Below are 23,164 nucleotides of genomic sequence, written 5' to 3'. Positions count from 1 at the left end.
ATAGAAGAAGCCATTAAAAACCTACCATCCAAGAAAAGCCAAGGACCAGATGGATTCTCAGCTGACTTCTACAAGACCTTCAAAGAAGAACTCATTCCAATACTTCTCAAACTATTCCAGGAAATAGAAAAGGAGAGTACCCTACCAAATTCATTCTATGAAGCTAATATCACCCTCACACCCAAACCAGGCAAAGACAAATCAAGGAAAGAAAATTTTAGACCAGAATCCTTGATGAATATAGATACAAAGATCCTTAACAAAATATTGGCAAACTGTATTCAAAAACATATTAAGAAAATCGTGCACCATGATCAAGTGGGGTTCATCCCTGGAATGCAAGGATGGTTTAACATCCATAAATCAATAAACATAATCCATCATGTCAGTAGACTTAAGGATAAGAATCATATGTTTATTTCAATTGACGCAGAAAAAGCGTCAACAAAATACAACACCCCTTCATGCTCAAAATACTAGAAAAAACAGGGATAGTAGGAACATACCTGAACATTGTAAAGGCTATTTATGCTAAGCCCATGGCCAGCATCATTCTTAATGGAGAAAAACTGAAACCATTCCCTTTAAAAACGGGAACAAGATAGGGATGTCCTCTTTCACCACTTCTATTCAACATTGTCCTCGAAACTCTAGCCACGGCAATTAGGCAGACCAAAGAAATTAAAGGGATACAAATAGAAAAAGAGGAACTTAAGCTGTCACTATTTGCGGATGACATGGTCCTCTATTTAGAGAATCCAAAAACCTCCTCCAGAAAACTTCTAGACCTCATCAATGAATTCAGCAAAATAGCAGGCTATAAAATCAACATGCATAAATCTAAAGCATTTTTATACACAAGTGACGAAACAGCTGAAAGGGAAATGAGGAAAACAACTCCATTTGCCATAGCCTCAAAAGACATAAAATACTTGGGAATGAGTCTCACAAAAGAGATAAAAGATCTCTACAATGAAAACTACAAAACATTGAAGAAAGAAATTGAGGAAGAACTTAGAAGATGGAAAGAACTCCCATGTTCTTGGATAGGCAGAATTAATATTGTCAAAATGGCCATACTACCAAAAGTGTTATACAGATTCAATGCAATTCCAATTAAAATCCCAATGACGTACCTCACAGAAATAGAGCAAGCAATCATGAAATTCATCTGGAAGAATAAGAAACCCAGAATAGCTAAAGCAGTCCTTAGCAGGAAGAATGAAACAGGGTATCGCAATACCAGAACTTCAACTATACTACAAAGCAGTAACAGCAATAACAAAAACAGCATAGTATTGGCACCAAAATAGATCAGTGGTACAGAATAGAGGATGTGGACACAAACCCAAATAAATACAATTTTCTCATACTAGACAAAGGGACCAAAAATATGCAATGGAGAAAAGATAGCCTCTTCAACAAATGGTGCTGGGAAAACTGGAAATCCATATGCAACAGTGAAACTAAACCCATATCTCTCACCCTGCACAAAAATCAACTCACAATGGATCAAGGACCTTGAAATCAGACCAGAGACCCTGCATCTTATAGAAGAAAAAGTATGTCAAATCTTCACCTTGTTGGCTTAGGATTAGACTTCCTCAATAGGACTCCCATAGCACAAGAAATAAAAGCAAGAATTAATAACTGGGATAGATTCAAACTAAATAGCTTTCTCTCAGCAAAGGAAACAATCAGTAATGTGAAGAGAGAGTCTACAGAGTGGGAGAATATTTTTGGCACTCATACTTCAGATAGAGCACTAATTTCCAGAATGTATAAAGAACTCAAAAAACTCTACACCAAGAATACAAATACCCTGCACAAAAATCAACTCACAATGGATCAAGGACCTTGAAATCAGACCAGAGACCCTGCATCTTATAGAAGAAAAAGTTCAATCCCCAGTACCTAAAAAAGAAAAAAAAAGAAATGATGGTGGCTGAATGCAGTGATGCACACCTGTAATCCTAGCAATTCAGGAGGCTGAGGCAGGAGGATCATGAATTCAAAGTCAGCCTCAGCAATTTAGTGCAGCACTTAGCAACTCAGCAGGACCCTGTCTCTAAATGAAACATAAAAAATGGGCTGGGGATGTGGCTTACTGGTTAAGCACCTCTGGGTTCAAACCCTGGTACCAAAAAAAAAAAAAAAAAAGAGAGAGAGAGATGCTAAAGCATTGTTCTCATTTGTATGGAAATAAATGAAACTTGATCCCATTTTATTCCATATACAAAAATTAAGTTGAAGTGGATCATAAGCATAAAGCTAAGAACATTCTTAATCCCATTTCACTGATAGGATTTACGTAGTTCACTTTGGGGGGAATTAACCCTTAAATGCTAGATTATTAGTAGAACAAACAATAAATACCCATAGTTCACTTTTAAGTTGTTTTTGCAAGGAAGGCTTATGCTCTCTATGTACACTGTTCCTAATATTCAACAAAGCTTTTGGAGATGGTTTATAGAAGAGTACAGTGAACAGTTTAAAAATAGATGAAAAAATTTTAAATGTTATTTTTTCAAAAATGGTGCATGGCAAAAGTAATGCAGTTTCTAATTTGGTAATAAAAATCTGTTAAATCTTAATATTTACAGTCTTTATTTACTTTTAAAATATTTTTTAGTTGTCAATGGGCCTTTAATCAAACCCAGTGCCTCACACATTCTAGGCAAGTGCTCTCACTGTGCTACAATTCTAGCCCTTTTTTTCTCTCTTAAATGGATGATTTAGATATACCTGTGTTTTTTGCTGAGTTAAGGACAGTGAACTTAGAAATGAACGTTTATCCTCTGAAAAGCATAAGGATTACATGTAGAGTACAAATTTTTATTAGTAAATTAATATCAGAAGAGGTAAAAATGGGGAAATATACATAGGCCAAATAGCAGCCGTATATCTAGATGTTTGATTTTTTTTCTTCTTCTATACTGGAGATTGAACTCAGGGCTTCACACGTGCGCTAAGCAAATGCCGTTCAGCTCCATTGCTAAATTTTTTCATTTTTATTTTGAGACAAGATTTCACTAAATTTAATCAGACTGCCTTCAAATTTGAGATCCTCCTGCCTTAGCCTCCTCACCTGAAATTACAGGTGTGAGCCATTGCACCTGGCTCAGGCTTTTTTGAGTAACTTTATTACCTACCATTCTAATCCCCTTGAAGAAAATCTGAAATACAACATTTCATATTTGAGTAATGAAAACTAACTCAAAAACACAGGCTTCATATTCCTATATACTACAGAAGTTTCATAAACGTGCATTTCTCCCACACAGTACATAAATATTTTGAAACCATTAGTAGCAGACCTAAGAAGACCAGCAAAAGAAAAAAAAAAAAGACTAATAGTAATGTTTTCTGTCAAAGACATCTGAAAACATCCCTATGCATTGTGATATACAAAGACCTTAAAACTGATTGCTAAGCATGGTGGTGCGCCCTGTAATCCCAGTGTCTCTGGAGGCTGAGGCTGGAGGATTGCAAGTTCAAAACCATCCTCAGCAACTTAATGAGGCCCTGTCTCAAAATTTAAAAAAATAATAATAAAAAAAAATCAGAAAACCCCAAAATCTTCCAGTTAGTGACTATTTTGGTACCAGGGTTTGAACTCAGGGGCACTTGACCACTGAGTCACCTCCCCAGCCCTATTTTGTATTTTATTTAGAGACAGGGTCTCACTGAGTTGCTTAGCACCTTGCTAAATTGCTGAGGCCAGCTTTGAATTTGTGATCCTCTTGCCTCAGCCTCCCAAGCCATAGGGATTATGGGCGTGCACCACTGCATCCAGTGAGTTACTTTTTGTTCAATCACATACACAGTCATAAAATGTAAAGACAATTTTGCTCTATCAGGGGTTGATTTTGACCCCTTTGAGAACATTTGGCAACATCTGGACATATTTTTTACAGTCATACCTTGGAGGTTGCTGCTGGCATTTAGTGGGTAGAAGGCAGAAATGCTGCTGAATATGAATTAGTCCCTCAAAATAAAAGTTATCCTGCCCAAAAGACTTTGTAACCAAAGGATATGTGAGTATCTGGGTACTGTGTGTGGTCAGCCCAGTTAGAGGAAGAACAACTAAGTTTCCTTCTTCCCAATTGAGAAATCAATTGATGATATCTAAAACTGGGAGGAAAAATCAGTAAATAGTGATAAAAATGTTACTATAATATATGGAAATAATAAGGGACCAGTGTTGTAGCTGAAATAGAGCACTTGCCTAGCATGAGTAAGGTCCTGTGGTCCCCAGCACCACACATACACACACATACACAGTTAAAAAGGTTCTATTTTTGGTTAATTTTAACTTTGCAGATAGGGGAAATTAGTATAGGGGTATAGGACTGTTATTCATTTTAGTCAACTTGGTTTAACTAGTTGATGTATATTTAATTTTAATTTCTTTAATATATATTTTCTGAGTTGTCCATGGACCTTTTTTAAATTTATTTATTTATATATGGTGCTGAGAATTGAACCCGGGGCCTCATACATCCCAGTCAAGTGCTCTACCACTGAGCCCCAGCCCCAGCCTCTATATTTAATTTTTAAATGTTCAAAATAATTGAACATATAGCTCATATGTTCATATAGTTAAGGGCTGAACATATAGCTCAGTGGGAGAGTACTAGCTTAGAATGTGCAAGGCCTGGGTTCAATCTCTAGTACTGCCAAACACAGATACACACCACAAAGGAAGGAAGGAAGGAAAAAAGAAACCAATATTAAGATGATATCTAGCCAGGCATGGTGGCACACAACTATAATCCCAGCAGCTTAGGAGGCTGAGGCAGGAGGATCAATAGTTCAAAGTCAGCCTCAGCAAAAGCAAGGTGCTAACAACTCAGTGAGACCCTGTCTCTAAATAAAATACAAAATAGGACTGGAGAGGTGATTCAGTGGTCAAGTGCCCCTGAATTCAATCCCCAGTACCAAAAGAAAAAGAAAAAAAAAAGATAGTATCTAACAATAGAGTCACATTTGAAACCTTCATTAGTGTGTACTGTTGCTTTCAGTGGAATATTCAATTATACTCATGTCTTATCCCCAAAAGTCATAAATTTTCAGTTTAGTAATCTCTAGCAAATCTAATAGCTTTTTGTTTTTTAAGTGGTGGTTTTAGTGTTGCCCAGGTTGTTCTCTGTTATTGTTTAGATCTGGAATATCCCCTCAAAAGCTCCTATGTGTAAAACATGGTCCCCAACTCAGCGAGATTCAGAAGCGGGGATTTGGGGCATTAACTGGATCATGAGGGCTTTAACATCATCTATGGAATAATCTATTTGATGGATAATAATTTGAATGGTGGTAATCGTAGGCAGGTTGGGCATGGCTGGAGAAAGTAGGTTCACTGGGGGCATGGTCCTAGACACTTTTTCTGATCCTGACCTCTTTTCCTCCATTCATATGCCCTACCTCTCTGCTTCCCAGCTGACATGAGCTGAGCAACTTTCCTCTACCACATTCTTCTGCCTTGATACTCTGCTTCACCTCTTGCCCAGAGCAGTGGAGTTGGCCAACCATGGACTCTGTGTGTGTGGTGCTGGGGATTAACCTAGGGCCTTGTGCATGCCCAGTGAGATCTTTGAAACGATGAACCAAAATAAACTTTTCCTCTTCTAAATTGTTCTTATCAGATACTTTGGTCACAATAAAAGCTGACTAGATTATGGCAGTTCCCTTGGCCCTGGTGCTGGTGGTGACTGTGACCATACAGGTGGCCTTGTTCTGCTCCAGTCTGTCTTGAGTTAATTTGAGTGGGTGAAGGTGATATCCCTTCTGAGGTCTGGGAAGAGAGATCACAGAATCCCAGTGCAAACTAGCCGGATTGCAATAATAAAGGAATTTATTGGCTTTTATAATTGGACAGTCCAATGATAGACCTGACTCGAGGCCTGACTGGCTCCAGAGACTCAATGTTCTCATAAGGACTAGTATTTTTCTCTTGGCATTGGCTACATTCCAATGGCTTCTTTCCAGGGGTGGACAAGAGTGGCCACTGATTTTATATCCTCTCAATTTCAAGTGGAAAGAGAGTGACTCTTCTTCATTGAACACAACAAAAGCCTTAAAACTGAATCAAATTGAACTGATTTGGGTCGTATACCCTTTTTTCAATCAATTGCTGTGGTCAGCCTGATTCATGGAGAGGAAACAGCCTCACCCAAAACAGGATGAGGGAAAACTAGGGTCCTGTTTCCAGAAGAAAGGGAAATTGATGCTAGGCAGACAAAAATAAGTTATCAGTTAAAATATAAAAGATCTTTTCTGTGTTACCTATTTCTACAAACTCATCAGTTTGATAGTCTTAACTAAAATAAATAAAATGTATATATAAAAAAGAAAAAAGCTAACACAGTCTCAAACTTGTGGGCTCAAGTGATCCTCCTGCTTCTGAGCTGAGACTACATAGCTGAGATTACAAATGTGTACCTTTACTCCCTGATCTAGTGGTTCTTTTCTTGATGTTCTTTTTTAGACACTTTAGTTGGTGCCTTCCTCACCTACCTCTTATTTGCTTCTGTTTTCATCCAGATCATCAGTAAGATGTTCTTTGTGACTGAAAAATGAAGTAGTTACACTAAATTATTGTTGGAAAAACATTTTTTTTCCCAAAGAATCTCATAGGGTGTTTCTAGAAAGAGTGCCTGACTGATATAAATGGAGAAGACATGAACAGTTTAACTTTAGAACCTAGAGTATAGGGCAGACCAAACATGGTGGTGCATGCCTGTAATTCCAGTGACTTAGGAGGCTGAGGCAGGAGAATCACAAGTTTTAAGACCAGCCTCAGCAATTTAGTGAGACCCTGACTCAAAATGAAAAGGGCTGTTAATGTGGCTCAGTAGTAAAGCACCTCTGGGTTCAAACTTCAGTACCTAGTTCCCTCAAAAAAAAAAAAAAAAAAAAAAAAAAAAAAAAATATACATATATATATATATATAGCAAAAGATCTATGAACCTTTGTATCAACAGGTAGCTGAATCATCCAGCCTTGTCTTTATATCATCAGTTCTTTGTTAATGAACATATTCAATAATTGTCAAATAATTGAATATCCATGTGTATTTCAGTAATAATAGCTAACATGAGTTCTCTGTGGTGCCATATGCCTACAGCTTTACATATACTTTCTCATTTATTCATCTAAATAATCTTCACAGTTAAGTATAACTAGTATTCTCAGTTTAAGGAATCTGAAATTTAGGAGATTAACTTGACCAACATCATACATTTGGGAAGTAGCCCTTCCATTGAGAACTGTAAAAACTCTCAATTCTTTACCAAGAAATGCAGGAAGGAAAGAGAAAAGGCTTTTGTCTCATATGGTTCTCATACAATATTTTGATGATTTCCAAGAACGTATTTCCAATTTATATTTCTCTGAGTTTAGGCCAGTGTATCCATTTATATTCTCTTTGAATATTCTACAGATACCTTAGATTCACTATCTTAAACCTGGTTTTCTTCTTTCTCATATCATTAAATGACCCCATGATCCAGTCAGATGCTCATTCTTTACCTTTCCTTCTTCCTTGACCCCCAAAGCCTCTTTTTTTTTTTTTGGTGCTGGGGACGAACCTAGGGCCTTATGCTTGCAAGGCAAGCACTCTACCAACTGAGCTATATCCCCAGCCCCTCCCCCACAAAGCCTCTTAATCACTAACTAATCCAGGTTCTCCTCCCAGACTTGTTTCAATCAATCCTATTTCTTTTGCTATAATCTTAGACATAGTTACCATCATCTCTTGCCAGAATTATCACCACGGCTTCCTGACTGACCTCTGTACTTTAATTCTTGCTTATTTACTGTTGAAAATTCATAATACAATCAGAGTAGTCTTTCTAAACTGATATATCACTTCTCTGCTTTTTTTTTTTCTCCAGTGCTGCCATTTGCTTTCAGAATAAAACAAATGCCCTTATTTTTTTCTGTTCCAGTGCTCGTGGTGTTCAGTTTGTGCTATATAGCTAATAGGATACCATTCACATATCATACATCTTTGTTATTTTGAACCATTTTTGCATTTTATTATAATTTTATTGAAACCAAAATAATGTGTTTTTATTATAGATTTCAGTTGATGGCAATAAAATGTGCAAAAACAAAAACAAAATTAAATTTTTCTGGCAATTTGGTGAAAAGATATCAATGTATAACATTCTGCTTTGAATATATAGTGTTAATCTAACTTTAAAAAATTGGGAGGATTGAACCCAGTGCCTCACACATGCTAGGCAAGCACTCTACCACTAAGCCACAAACTCAGCCCTGGTGTTAATATTTTGGGGATTCTTTTATATATCCCAGAGATCAATGATCTGTCTGAGATGTGTATGGTAAAGATTTTTTCCCCATTCTGTAGACTCCACATTATTGTTTCCTTTGCTGTGAAGCTTTTTAGTTTGATACCATCCCATTTATTGATTATTGATTTTATTTCTTGTGCTTTAGGAGTCTGGTTAAGGAAGTCAGTTCCTAAGCTAACATGGTGGAGATTTGGTCCTACTTTTCCTTCTGTTAGGCACAGGGTCTCTTTTCTAGTGCCTAAGTCATTGATCCACTTTGAGTTGATTTTTGTGTAGGGTGAGAGAGGTTTAATTTTATTTTGCTATGTATAGATTTTTTTCCCAGCACCATTTGTTGACTAGGCTATCTTTTCTTCAATGTATGTTTATGGTGCCTTTGTCTAGCATAAGATAACTGTATTTATGTGGGTTGTCTCTGTGTCTTCTATTCTGACCTATTGGTCTGCCGGTCTGTTTTGGTGCTAATACCATGCCATTTTTGTTACTGTAGTTCTGTAGTATTGTTTAAGGTCTGGTATTGGGTTGCCTCCTGCTTCACCCTTTTCCTAAGGATTGCTTTGACTATTCTGGGTCTCTTATTTTTCCAAATGAATTTCATGATTGTTTTTTCTAGTTCTATAAAGAATGTCATTGGATTTTAATAGGAATTACTTTAAATCCATATAACAGTTTTGGTAATATGGCCATTTGACAATTAATTCTGCCTATCCAAGAGCATGGGAGATCTTTCCATCTTCTAAGGTCTTCTTCAATTTCTTTCTTTAGTGTTCTGTAGTTTTCATTGTAGAGGACTTTGACCTCTCTCGTTAGGTTTTTTTTTTTTTTTGCGGTACTGGGGATCGAACTCAGGCAAGCACTCTACCTGCTGAGCTATCTCCCCAGCCCCCAGTCTTTTATTCATCTTTGCCAGAGCCAGCTTTTGTTCTGCTTCTCAATGCTGTTTCTGTTTCTGTAAGTTTTGCCTTTATCTACATTATTTCTTTGGGCATTTTTAAAGTTTATGTTCTTGTTCTTTCTCAAGCTTATTTTTCCACTTAGGACCTTTATTTTCAGTCTTTCTGTTTTCACACAAACCCATTTAAGGCTAAAAAATTTCTCCCTCCATGATATGTAGGACTTTGTTATTTCTACATTAACCCATGAATTATAGAAGTGAATTTTACAGTTCATGTTGAGTGCATCTGACATTTTTCATTTCAAATTTTATTAGAAAAAAATTTATGCTATTTGTATTCATATTTTTTATTCTATCCTATTAAATGTCTTTGAAATTTCTTTTTCCAAGAAAAAGTTAGATTGCATACAGTGCTGTTATGTTTAGAAAACATAGTTATAATTAATATTGTACACACACCTAATTTCCTAGGATTTTTTTTTTTTTTTTTTTTTTTTTTTTTTAGCACATCTTATACTGTGAATCCCTTGAGATTGGTATTAACATGCTCATTTTATGGAGAGGAACAAAGACTCAGGAAGTTTATGTGACTTGCCCAGAGTCACATGCACATAGTGCTTTACATACTTTTCTACTGTGTTATACTATGCTATATTATCTCTGTAGTTTATGTTACTTTAATTCAAAACTGAATTAAGAATTTATGAATTAGTTTGGATACATAAAGAGATAAGCTTTCATTTTTTGCTTTCACTAATGTGGTGTTTTGCTTCCCAGGGATGAGGAATTAATGAGGAGCTCTTACATTTAGAGTGAAAGTGGAATAAAAATTTAATAAGAAAAAAAAAAAAATTGGGCTGGGGTTGTGGCTCAGTGGTGGAGCGCTTACCTTACACATGTGAGACCCTGGGTTCAATCCTCAGCACCACATAAAAATAAACAAAAATAAAAATAAAGGTATTGTGTCCAACTACAACTAAAAATATTTTAAATAAATAAGTAATCTACTTTTGGGGTTAGGGTTGTGGTTCAGTGGTAGAGTGCTTGCCTAGCATGTGTGAGGCACTGGGTTTGATGCTCAGCATCACATAAAAATAAATAAAATAAAGGTTTTGTGCCCATCTACAACTAAAAAAATATTTTTAAAATATCTGCTTAAGCAAGGAGCTCTTCCTTAGTTGATTAAGATCTTCAAATTAAATTTGTTCTCTTTGTGTTACTATATTAAAAATAGTATGCCCAGTTTTCTCTTTAAATCCACAAGTACTTTGATTATAACAAATTAAAGTAGTAATTATTTACTATTAATGATGAATTTAGAATTTCTGAAAGCTGGGTATGATGGCATGTACCTATAGTCCCAGAATTTAAGGGCTAAGGCAGAAGGATTTCCTTAAGAGTCCAGAAGTTCCAGACTAGCCTGGACAATGTAGAGACCCTGTTTCAAAAAAATAATTTCTAAAATTGAGAGTTCTCTCTATGTCATACATGTGCATGCATATATGGTGTTGAAGGAATTCTTCATGGCAGTTTCACTGCTCTAAGTAAATGCTGTTTTGTGGGGTGTGGTGGCACACATCTGTAATTCCAGCCACTCAGGAGGCTGAGGCAGGAGAATTCTAAGATTGTCTCCATGTTGGGCCTCTTAGCAAGACTCTGTCTCATGAAAATGAAAATTGTTGGGGATGTAGCTCAGTGGCAGAGTACCCCTAGGTTCAATCCCCAGTACCACAAAGAATGAATCAATGAATTTTAAATTTTATTGACCTTTACATGAATTTTATTGGGATATGATTAACATGCCCTCCAATTCACCATAGACCACCCCCACTTTTTTTTTTTTTTCCTTTTTTGTAGTACTGGGGATTGAACCCAGGGCCTGGTGCATGCAAGGCAAGCACTCTACCAACTAAGCTAGATCCCTAGCCCTACCATCAGCAATTTTAGAACATTCTTACCACTAAACCCCATCTGTTAAAAGCAATCCTCGGGCTGGGGTTGTGGCTCAGTGGTAGAGCACTAGCCTAGCATGTGTGAGGCACTGGGTTCAATTCTCAGCACTGCATATAAATAAATGAATAAAATAAAGGTCTATCAACATCTAAAAAAAAAAAAAGTCAACCCCCATTTTCCCTCCCTCCAAAAATATCCTAGACAACTATAATTTACCTTCTGTCTGTATAAAATTGCCTGTTCTTGACATTTGACATCAGTGGACTTATAAAAATATGAGATACTTTCTGACTTCTTTCATGTATTGTTTTCAAGGTTCATCTGTGTTGTAACACCTCTTGGCACTTCATTTTTCTTTATTACCATATTGTCCATTAAATGGATAAAACTGCATTTTCCTACCCATTAGAGTTGTTTCAAATTTTTTCTATTAGGAATACAATTGCTATGCACATCTGGATGTTTTTGTGCGAACATATGTTTTCATATTTGTCTTGGGTGGAATAGCTTGGAATAGAATTGCTGGGTCATGTGATAACTGATAACTGTTTAAACTTCAGTGAAACTGCCACATTTTTTTGTTTGTTTGATACCAGGAATTGAACCCAGGGGCACTTAACCAATTGCGTAGGGCCTCTCAAAGTTGCTGAGGCTGGCTATGAACTTGCAATCCTCCTGTCTTAGTCTCCAGAGCCACTGGGATTACAGGCATGGGCCACCATGCCTGGCAAACTGCAACAGTTTTTCAAAGCAGATACATCATTTTTTCTTTTTTGTGCTGGGGATTGAACCTAGGACCTTGTGCATGTGAGGCACGCACCCTACCAACTGAGCTATATTCCCCAGTCCCAGATACATCATTTTATATTCCCACCAGCACCTTAGGAAGGTTCTTTTTTTTTTTTCTTTTTTCTTTTTTTTTTCCAGTGCCGGTGATTTGAACCCAGGGCCTTGTGCTTCTAAGGCAAGCATTCTACCAACTGAGCTATATCCCCAGCCCCTTAGGAAGGTTCCTGTTGGGTATTTTCCCCAGTACTGAGGATTGAATGACGGGCCTTCCACAGGTTATACAAGGGCTCTGGCCCACCACCCTTTATTTATTTATTTATTTATTTATTTTAAGTTAAGGTCTTGCTAACTTGCCTAGGCTGGCCTTGAACTTGTGATCTTCCTATCTCAATCTCTTTATATCTGGGATTACAGACTGGGATTATAAGTATGAGTCACGTCCCCTTTCTATTTCTGTACATCCTTATCAACATTTATAATTATCTATTTATTATATTCATCCTAGTAAGTGGGAAGTGGTATGCTTTGTCATTTTGATTTGCATTTCTTTTTTTTAAAAATTTTTTAGATGTTGATAGATGATTATTTTATTCATTTATTTATATGTGGTGCTGAGGATCGAACCCAGTGCCTCACACATGCTAGGCAAGTGCTCTACCACTGAGTCACAACCCCATCCCCTGATTTGCATTTCTTTGATTACTAATGATGAGTATCTTCACATGTTTATTGGCTATTCATATATCAGAGAATTCTTAAAATGCTAAGAATTTAAAATAAAGTTGTAATCTCTTATTTCTTCCCAGGTAATGGAAACAAAATCAAAAACATCAGCATTAGAACACAGAAAAAGAAATGTCATCAAAGAAGAAAATGAAAGAAAATTATATGGATCATCAAATACACTTTTGGAAAAATTAGAGGGAGTACCAGAAAAAAAGGAAAAGATTTTGGAACTTCAGGTTTCAGCAGAATGTAACCTGGATAATTCACAGAACAAACAGAATGAGAGTTTACCTCCTTCCATATCAGCCATAGCCGATAAATTTCAAGAGCAACTGGAAAATAAAAATTCAGAAGATTCCATTATGCCAGTTGTGCTTTCTGCAGATCCAGGTACATGGCCCCGAATTCTGAATATTAAACAAAGGGATACTCTTGTTGAAAATGATCCACCTCAAGTAAGAAATTTTAACTTTCCAAAAGACAATACAGGGAGAAAGTTTTCAGAAACTTATTATACACGAATTCTTCCAAGTGGTGAGAAAACAACTAGATCCTGGTTACTTTATTCTACCTCAAAAGATTCTGTGTTTTGCCTGTATTGCAAACTCTTTGGGGAAGGAAAAAATCAACTGAAAAATGAGAATGGATGCAAAGATTGGCAGCATTTATCACATATTCTTAGTAAACATGAAGAAAGCGAAATGCACATCAATAATAGTGTTAAGTATTCAAAATTAAAATCTGATTTAAAGAAAAATAAAAATGATGGAGCTGCAGAATACAGATTCTATGAAGATGAGCAAAATGATGGTGTGCAGCTATTGTACACATAATATACCTGATTTGGATTTTGACAGTGTCTTTAACATTACTCAGAAAAGATCTGTACCATAAGTCAGTACCATTATGTTGTGAGTCTCCTATTCAGAGTAACTTACAACAGTTCATTAGCAATAAGTATAATAGCAAATAAATAGTCAAGAATGTTCCTGTTCCATATCTGAAACTAATTGGATTCAGTAGTCGTTATCACAGATTTTAGTAAAGACAGTTTTCAGTTGTCAGTCTGTCAGTTCTCATTTTTTAAAATTGATGTTTGAGAACTGCCATGTTTAGTGGGGCTTAGTTAATATTCCCGGTTACCATGAAAGAGGAAGGAAAGACTTGAAATTATTTATGCCAATTTGAATAAGATCACTATGTGAACAAGCATTCTCATTTTATTAGTAAAAACATTGTTTCAGAATGTTTATTATTAAACTGAAAACATTGTTTAAGAACAAAATGGAATCTGAAACTACAGCTTTTGCTATTAAACCAAATATTTGTGATTTATTTCTTTTGAATGAAACATTTTTCTATTTGAGCAAAACAGCATTATTTCTTATTAAAAAAATAAGATGACTAATTTGCATTTTTGTTTTATATTTTTGTTATTTAATTTGTAAATGTTTAACTTTTGTTGTATGAGAACTATAAGCATAAAGAATATATACCTATTTTTATGTTGGTTCAAATATAAGAAATATTAAAATAAAATATATTAAGTTAACTTATCAGTATTGTGAGTGCTTTGTTTTTCCTGTGAAAGATAACTATATATACATTATACATGAAATATGAGAAATAGATTTAAATTTTTTGATATGGTCAGTCAGTGTCCTCATCACTATGAATTTAGTGATTCACCTTTTCTTATTTTCATACCAGGGATTGAACCTAGGAATACTTAAGTACTGACTACATTCTCATTTATTTTCTATTTTTTATTTTGAAACCAGGTCTTGCTAAATCACTTAGGGCCTCACTAAATTGCTGAGGCTGGCTTTGACCTCACAATCCTCCTGCCTTGGCCTCCCAAGCTGCTGGGATTACAGGCATGTGCCACACTGTGCCTGGCAGTAATTCTCTTTTGTTTCTGATCTCTGATGCCAGTTTTATTATATTAAAATCTTACATATACTTGGGCTTATTTGCTTTCAAGACTTTTCCTGTGAAACAATTGCATATGAGCAATGGCTAGGAGCAGAAGATGCATTCTTTTTTCCCCTGTGGTGCTGGTCATTGAACACAGGGGCACTCTATCACTGAATTACATCCCCAGCCATTTTTATATTGAGACAGGGTCCCCCTTAGTTGCCCAGACTGACCTTGAACTTGTGATCCTCCTATCAGTCCCATCAGAGCAGCTGGGATCCTAGGCAAACACCATTATGCCTGACCCCGATTTGTTTTATAGGGCCAGAAATAGCCAGATGATAAATTCAGATGATAAGAAAGAAAAATCACAGCCCATACTCATGAACATACAAAAATACTAAACAAAATATCAGCAATTGGTTCTATTGATTAATAAAGGGGATGATATAACCGAGTAAGATTACTTCAGCAATGAAATAATTAACATTTGAAAATGAACTGATATAATTTAACATAAGAAATGGGTAAATGGAGAAAAACAATACAGAAATTTGATAAAATTTAAGAGCACTCATAAGAAAAAACTCAGCAAACTTAAGAGGGAAACTTCTTTAGGAAAAGGAACTTAAAAACCTATTGCTAGAGACTGAATGTTGTGGTAGAATGCTTGCCTAGTATGCTTGAGATCTTGAGTCCAATCCCCACCCACCATTGCAAACAACAACAAACCTACAACCAAAATACTTATTACCTCTCTCAGAGCTCAGAAATAAGACCAAGATGATCAATATGATCACTTCTATTTAGCATTACTTGGGATTCTAGAGTCAGTTCCACAGATAAGTGAAAAATTAGAATAAATCTTGCACTGGACATATCAATATACTGAAAACCCAAAAGACTATAGCAAACAAGATTAATAGGGAATTTGGCAAGGTAGTTAACCTATAAGGCCAATATATCAAAAACTTGTTTCTCAATCAGTAATAGAAGAAATTAAATACTTTTTACAATAGCTTCTAAAATATATATAGAAATGGTCTTGTGAAAGTTGTGCTTGATCTCTTTACAGAAGCCTATTAAAACAGATGAAAGAAAATCTGGGATCTGGGGATGTAGCTCAGTGGTAGACCCTTGTATAGTGTGCATGAAACCCTGGGTTCCATTAATAGTACTGCAGGATGCAGGTAGGAGGACAAGTAAAAAGAGAAATAAACTATATTCCTAAGTTGGGAGGTGATATTAATTATATAAATATGTCAGTTCATCCCATACTGATCTATATTCAACACTATTGCAGAAAAATGTCATTGAATTTTGTTTTGGGGTGAAACTGATTCTGAAGTTTATCAGAAATGCAAAATCTTAGAGAACAGAAAGCCCCAAAACAAAACTATACATATATAATGACCTGACTTAACTGCAAAGGCATCGCTGTAATTCAGTGATTAAAGGGTGATCTTGTCAATAAATGGTGCTAGGTAAATTGAATATCCATATGAAAAAGTACATGTTGACTCCCATGTTGTACCATACAAAGAAATTTATCTGCGATTGATCACAGATGTAGATATGAAAAGTAAAGTTCTGTAAGAAAACAGGAAAATATAATCTTGGCATCAGCAAGAAAATCTTAAGGGAGACACAAAAAAGCAGTAATTATTTTTTTAAGAGAATTGACAAACTGACATTATTTGAAACTTGAGAATGAATGCTGTCTTACAATCCCAGTGCACACCTGTAATCCCAGTGGCTCAGGAAGCTGAGGCAGGAAGATCAAGAATTCAAAGCCGGCCTCAGCAAAAGCAAGGTGCTAAGCAACTCAGTGAGACTCTGTCTCTAAATAAAATACAAAATAGGGCTGGAGATGTGGCTCAGAGGTCGAGTGCCCCGAGTTCAATCCCTAGTATCCCAAAACAAAACAACAAAAGCTTGAGAACATCTGGAAGGTGGCAGTGGCTGCACAGTTTTGGATATTCTCTTATTGCCAATAAAAAAGCAAATAGAAGCTGGGCATGGTGGTGTATGCCTGTAGTCACAACTACTTGTGAGGTTGAGGCAGGAGGATCCGTTGAGTCTAGGAGTTGGAGGTTAGCCTGGACAACATAGACCCCAGCTCAAAAAGAAAAGGGGTGGGCAAAAGGGAAAGAGAACAGATAAGTATTTCCTAGGTACCAAGATTTCCTCTCAGATCAGGTGTGGTGGCCCACACCTGTAATCCCAGCTACTCCCAATAACTTGGGAGGCTGAGGCAGTAGAATTGCAAGTTCGAGGCCAGTCAAGGCAACTTAGATCCTTTCTCTACATAAATAAATAAATAAAATAAGTAGGACTGTGGATATACCTCACTGGTAGAGCACTTATCTAACATGCATAAGGTTCTGGGTTCGAGCCTCAATGCCAGGAAGGGAAAAAAAGATGTCCCCACAAAAGGAGATGGGGACAATCACCAACGACAAATTCTAAGTGCTACCAGTTGTCCCTGTGGGAGAAAACAAAAGCAAAGGGCATTTGATGAATATGAGAATAGAAAAATCCAAAGGGAAACAATAGATGTTCTCTGAAAGGTCCAGAAGGTCAGTTTGAGAATAGGTGAAACAAAGATCTTCTCTTAATCCAATAACTGATTAGTATAAGGAACTCAGAAGAAGACCTTAAAAAGTCCTGAAACTGAACAGCGAATGATTCCAGGATTCCTTCCAGGTCAAGACCTCACTCAGAGCAATCAAGATTGAACAGGGGGGCTGGGGAGATAGCTCAGTTGGTAGAGTGCTTGCCGCGAGAGCAGGAGGCCCTGGGTTCGATCACCAGCCGGCCAAAAAAAAAAAAAAAAGATTGAACAGATTAGAGACCAAAGAGATTCTGGATAAAAACATTACAAGCAGACCGGGGTTGTGACAGTGGCAGAGTGCTTGCCTAGCATATGTGAGGCACTGGGTTTGGATTCTCAGCACTGCATATAAATAAAATAAAGGTCCATTGACAACTAAAAAATATTTTGAAAAAACATTACAAGGGTAGTAGACGTTTATCTCAGAAAGCAGATTGACAGAAGTATTTTTTAATACTATGCAAAAACAGACAAAAAGAACCCTGAAGTGCAAAAGCTTTTGAATTACATGTCTTAATAATTTAGGGAAAATAAATTTGCCTACAAGTGAGCAACAGAAAAAAATATCAAGGCCAAATCCCTTACAAAATTAAAAGACGAGGGCTAGGGTTGTGCCTAAGTGGTAGAGTGTTTGCCTCGCGTGTGTGAATCATTGGGTTTGAGCCTCAGCACCATGTAAAAATAAATAGAAATAAAGGCATTAAAAGAAAAACTCAATTCTTAAAAAAAAATTAATAGGCAAAAGAGATGGGACTTGGGGTATTTATTTATTTTTTTAATTAATTATTATTATTATTTTTTTTCAGTGCTGGGGATATAGAACCCAGGGCCTTGTGCTTACAAGGCAAGCACTCCAACGACTGAGCTATCTCCCCAGCCCTGGGGTATGTTTTAATCAGCTTTTTCACTGTTGTGATTAAGAGATCCAATGAGAACAATTGTAGAAGAGGAAAGTTTACTTGAGGGCTCATGGTTTCAGAGTTTTCAATCTATAGACAGCTGTCTCCATTCCTCAGGGCTCAAGGTGAGACTGAACATCGTGGAGGAAAAGTGTGACAAAGGGAAGCAGCTCACATCATCAGGAAGCAGAAAGAGTCTCCGCTCTCCAGATACAGAATATATACCCCAAAGCCATGCCTCCATTCCATTCTCCTCCAGCCACACCCTACCTCAGTTATCACTCAGTTAATCTCTATCAGGGGATTAAATCACTGATTGGGTTAAGAATTTTACAACCAAATTATTTCTCCTCTGAACCTTCTTGCATTGTCTCACACATGAGCTTTTGGGAGACACCTCATATCCAAACCATAACAGGGTATATACCTCAGTGTGAGAGTGCATGCTTAGGATTTACAATACCTTGGGTTCCATCCAAAGGACCACAGAAAAGAGGGAGGTGGGTGATGTGGTGCACATCTGTAATTCCAGCAATTGGGGAGACTGAGGCAGGAGGATCTCAAGTTCAAAGCCAGTCTCAGCAACTTAGTGAGGCCCTGTCTCCAAATAAAATATAAAAAGGGCTGGAGATGTAGCTCGTGGTCAAGTGCAATCCCTGGTATGTATAAATAAATTAGCGAGGAGAGAATAAAGAACAGAAAAAGATAATGAAATCACACCAAAAAGGGCTGGAAATGTGGCTCAGTGGTTAAGTGCCCCTAAATTCAATCCCTGGTATGTATTGTTTAGGTAGATAGATAGAATAAGAGAGGAGAGAATAAAGAACAGAAAGAAATAATGAAATCATACCAAAAAGACGTGCTCAGAAAGAATCACAACTGCAACATGTTACTTCAAAACAAGGTACATACTACATACTTTGAAATGCATTAAAAATAAGATGGATTGATGAATAGATGGGTAGATAGCTATGTGATAAAGCAAGAACAGATACATGCTATCAGCAGATATAGGTATGAGTATACAGGGGTTTGTAAAATTCTTTTCAACTGACATATTTTGCCCTTGGAAAAATCTGTATATAAAATATAATCAATGGAAGAAGCCAAGGCAGAGGAGAAACTGAATGACTAAAATAATAATATAAATATACCATTGGAAAAGCTTAGAGTCCACAGCCCAATGATTTTTCAAAAAATGAATATTCAAAAGTATTGAAAACTAAAAGGATATTGTGTTCATGGCCATCTGGGCAACTTAGGGAAATGCTGTCTCAAATTAAAAGGACTGAGGATGTACTTCAGTTGTAGAGCACTTCTGGGTTCCTTCCCCAGCACCACATACACAAATAATAAATAAATAAATAAATAAATAAATAAAAATAAATAAATAAGTAAATAGGGCTGAACTGGGTAGATACGTCAGTGGTAGAGCACTCTGGGTTCAATCCTCATTAACATCAGAAAAAAGAAAATCACAGAGGATAGACGAAACAGAAAAAGAAAAAAAAAAATTTGTGATTTTTTTTTTAACAAGATTAGGCTCACCTGAATAAAGATCTGTAAAAAACAAGTACGTATTTCTAAAATACGCCAAGAGGATTTTTTTCCTTTTAGAAACAAGTGTCAACTCTGAGATAGGGACTTATTCTGATGGAAGGGAACTTAATAGGAAACCCCCAATCAAAACTAAGTCTTATTCTAGGCAGGTGGCACATGCCTGTAATCCTAGTGGCGTGGGAGGCTGAGGCAAGAGGATCACAAATTCAAAGCCAACCTCAGCAATTTAGCGAGGCCCTGAGTAACTTAGTAAGACCCTGTCTCAAAAAATAAAAAGGACTGGGGATGTGACTCAGCAGCAAAGCACCCCTGGGTTCCAATTCCCAGTTCCAAAACAAATAAAAATAAACTAAGTTTTTGTTACTCTTACTCTCCATTATTAGAGAAACAACAAATATAAGGAGATTTATGGAAGTCTATAAAAGGAAAAGTGATCCTTAATTCTAAAATCTTCAAATTTCTTACCAAATCAACTTTGTCAGTTATCACTGATTATGGTTTTATACCATCTGGCTGGTGTCTGCAAAAATCTTGAAAGTGAGCTGGGCACAGTGGTGCTCATCTATAATCCCAGTTTCTCTGGAGCGTGAGGCAGGACTACCAGTTCTAGACCAATCTAGTCAATTTAGACAGACCCCATCTCAAAATAAAACATTTTAAAAAGGGCTAATAGGGGTAAAACATTCGGCCTAGTATGTGCAAAGCCCTGGGTTCAATCACCAGTACTGAAGAAGAAAAAAAGGAAGAAAGAAAGAAAAAACCTTGAAGATGTGTGTTAATCATAGACAAGAATACATTGAAGGGCATTACTGAAAGAATCTTCACTTTAATCATGCTAACCTGGCAGTTTCTTCTAATGGTAAAATCTGTTTTGTGCCAGAAGGGGTGACACATGTCTGTAATCCCAGTGGCTTAGGAGGCTGAGGCAGGAGGATTGCAAGTGTGAGGCCAGCCTCAGAAATTTAGTGAGATCTTGTCTCAAAAAATAAAAAGGGCTGGGGATGTGACTCAGTGGTTAATTAAGCATCCTTGGGTTCAGTACCCAGTACCCAAACAAACAAACGAACAAACAAAACCCTAGTCTTATTTTCTGTTATAATAGCAAACAGACTAAGACACCATTTTATCATGCAGTATATCACAAGTGTCATTTTGGGGGGGTGGGAGAAGTACCAGGGTTTGAACCCAGGGACACTTTATCACTGGACCACATACCCAGCCCTTTTTTTTTTTTTTTTTTTTTTTTTGAGACAGTTGCTGAGGCCGGCCTCACACTTGTAATCTTCCTGCCTCAGCCTACTGAGTTGCTTGGATTACAGGTGTGCGCGCACACACACACACACACACACACACACATTGTCCTTTTTTTTTTTTTTTTTTTTTTTCATACCAGGGTTTGAACCCAGGGGCATTTAACCACTGAACCACATCCCCAACCCTTTTTATTTTTTATTTTGAGACAGGGTCTTGCTAAGTGACTTAGGGCCTTACTAAATTGCTAAGGCTGGTTTTGAACTTGCAATCCTTCTACCTCAATTTCCCAAACTGTTGGGATTACAGGCATGTGCCACTGTGCCCAGCTTTAAAAACAAATGTTTATTGTGTGACTACTCTGAGCCAAGGATTTTCATAATCTAGATTTATCCAAAATCATCCTATGATTTGAGTCATTTCACCTTTCTCTTCACTCTTATATGCCTCAGCTGTCTCTATCCTAATTTTGTTTTATTTTATAGTGATGGGACTTGAATTCAGGGCCTTGTGCTTGGTAGGCAAGCACTCTATCACTGATTTGTACCCATATCCAGTGTTCTAATTTTAATCATTTACTTGGAGTATTATTGATAAGCACAGTATGACACCTGGCTTAATTTCTTGGCTACATTTTATATTGATATAAAAGAGAAGATACATATATAAATACACACACACACACACACATATATATATATCTTCTCTCTGCTATGGAGTTTTCTTCCATTTTTTTCTTGAACTAAGCCTTCCTTCTATATTCCCACTATTGCTTTGGTCCAGTCTTGCCATATCTTTTTTACCCTTTTGACTTCATTTCCTGTACCTGCTCTATCTCCCTAATTATTTGTGTCTCTCATGGCACTCTACCCTTATATTTTCCTAAAAAACAAAAGTAGTCTTCTGTCTGAATACTTCCATTGACTCCTGTATTTGTCCTTTAGGGCTTCCAATGTCACGTGTCTGGGTCTTCAGCTAGGTCCTAAGTTCCATTCACAATGACATACACACACCACAAACTGGGTGACGTAAAGAACGAAAATTTATTTCCTCACAGTGCTGCAGTCTTGAAGACCAAAACAAGACCAAGATCTCAGCAAGAATTCTCTTGCAAATGTCTCTCTTCTCCTGGTGTCTTCACGTGGTCTTCTGCGTGTGTCTCTGTCCTAATCTCCTTTCCTTATAGAGAAAAGTCATGTCACTGTAGTCTACAGTCATGTCACTGTAGAGTCCACCATTATGGCCTAATTCAATCATAGTTACCTCTGTAAAGCCCTTAATCTAAGGTACTGAGGGTTAACGAATTTTGAGTGTATATGTTAATAGAGCAAGAGAAGAATCAGGAATATAATTAAAAGTAGTTATTAGTTAATTAGTTATTCAGTAGTTATTAGATAATGATTAGTAGCTATTAGATGATAATGGATTCACTTAGAATGTTTGTGTTCAGGATATATTCTGAAAATCGAGCCAAAAGAATTTGCTGATTGTGTGTGTGACTAGGGATTTAACCCAGCCTGTTAATTTTTTTTTTTTTTTTTTTTTTTTCGGTGGTGGGGATTTGAACCTAGGGCTTTGTGCTTGCAAAGCAAGCACTCTACCAACTGAGCTATAACCCCAGCCCCTGTCTTTCTTTCTTTCTTCTTTTCTTTTCCTTCCCTTCTTTCTTTCTTCTTTTCTTTTCCTTCCCTTCTTTCTTTCTTTCTTTCTTTCTTTCTTTCTTTCTTTCTTTCTTTCTTTCTTTCTTTCTTTCTTTCTTTCTTTCTTTCCTTTCTTTCGAGAAGGATCTCACAAAGTTGCTTAGGGCCTTGCTAAGTATCTGAGACTGACCTTGAACTTGTGATCCTCTGGTCTCAATGCCTGCTTCCAAGCAGTCATTAGTATTACAGGTGTATGCTACCATGCCTGGCTCTGATTGGATATTGAGGATGTAGTAAGAAAAGAAGTGAAATATGACTCTTAGATTGATGGTCTGAGAATGTGGATGAAAGATAGTGCCTTTGTGAAATAGATAGGACTGGGAAGGGGATGGTCTTGGTCTAGATGCTTATTTGAAATCCAGATAAAGACTACTCCTGTACAGATCAAGAAAATGATCATTTGGGAAAGTGATCTGGTAACTGCTAAAGCAAAGTACTTGACAAGATGTTATCTAGTACCTTAGAGTGCAGCATGCAGTTTGTTCACTGTGACAGAAAGGGAGGACACTGTAGGTGGCCTTCTACTCATTGTAGAGTGGTA

The 23,164-nt window shown here is 36.8% G+C and overlaps 1 protein-coding gene across 8 annotated transcripts in view; it reads left to right on the top strand.

Annotated features, from left to right (window-relative positions):
- Window positions 1-14,173, top strand: part of ZMYM5 (zinc finger MYM-type containing 5) — a 59,458-nt gene extending 45,285 nt beyond the window's left edge. For 7 of the 8 annotated variants that reach the window (XM_079138852.1, XM_079138856.1, XM_079138854.1 and 4 more), the window contains one exon: window positions 12,763-14,166. In XM_079138852.1, coding sequence (XP_078994978.1) covers window positions 12,763-13,515 — 753 coding nt within the window. In that variant the 3' untranslated portion in view covers window positions 13,516-14,166. Of the gene's footprint in view, window positions 1-12,762 lie in introns of all 8 variants that reach the window. The other variant, XM_079138858.1, reaches the window with a different exon arrangement.
- The last annotated feature ends 8,991 nt before the right edge of the window (window positions 14,174-23,164 follow it).

This window comes from Sciurus vulgaris, assembly GCF_902686455.1.
Source record: "Sciurus vulgaris genome assembly, chromosome: 4".
Classification (NCBI taxonomy): domain Eukaryota; kingdom Metazoa; phylum Chordata; class Mammalia; order Rodentia; family Sciuridae; genus Sciurus; species Sciurus vulgaris.
Note: the sequence above shows the minus strand (reverse complement) of the source record. Positions and strands in the feature narration are given on the sequence as shown.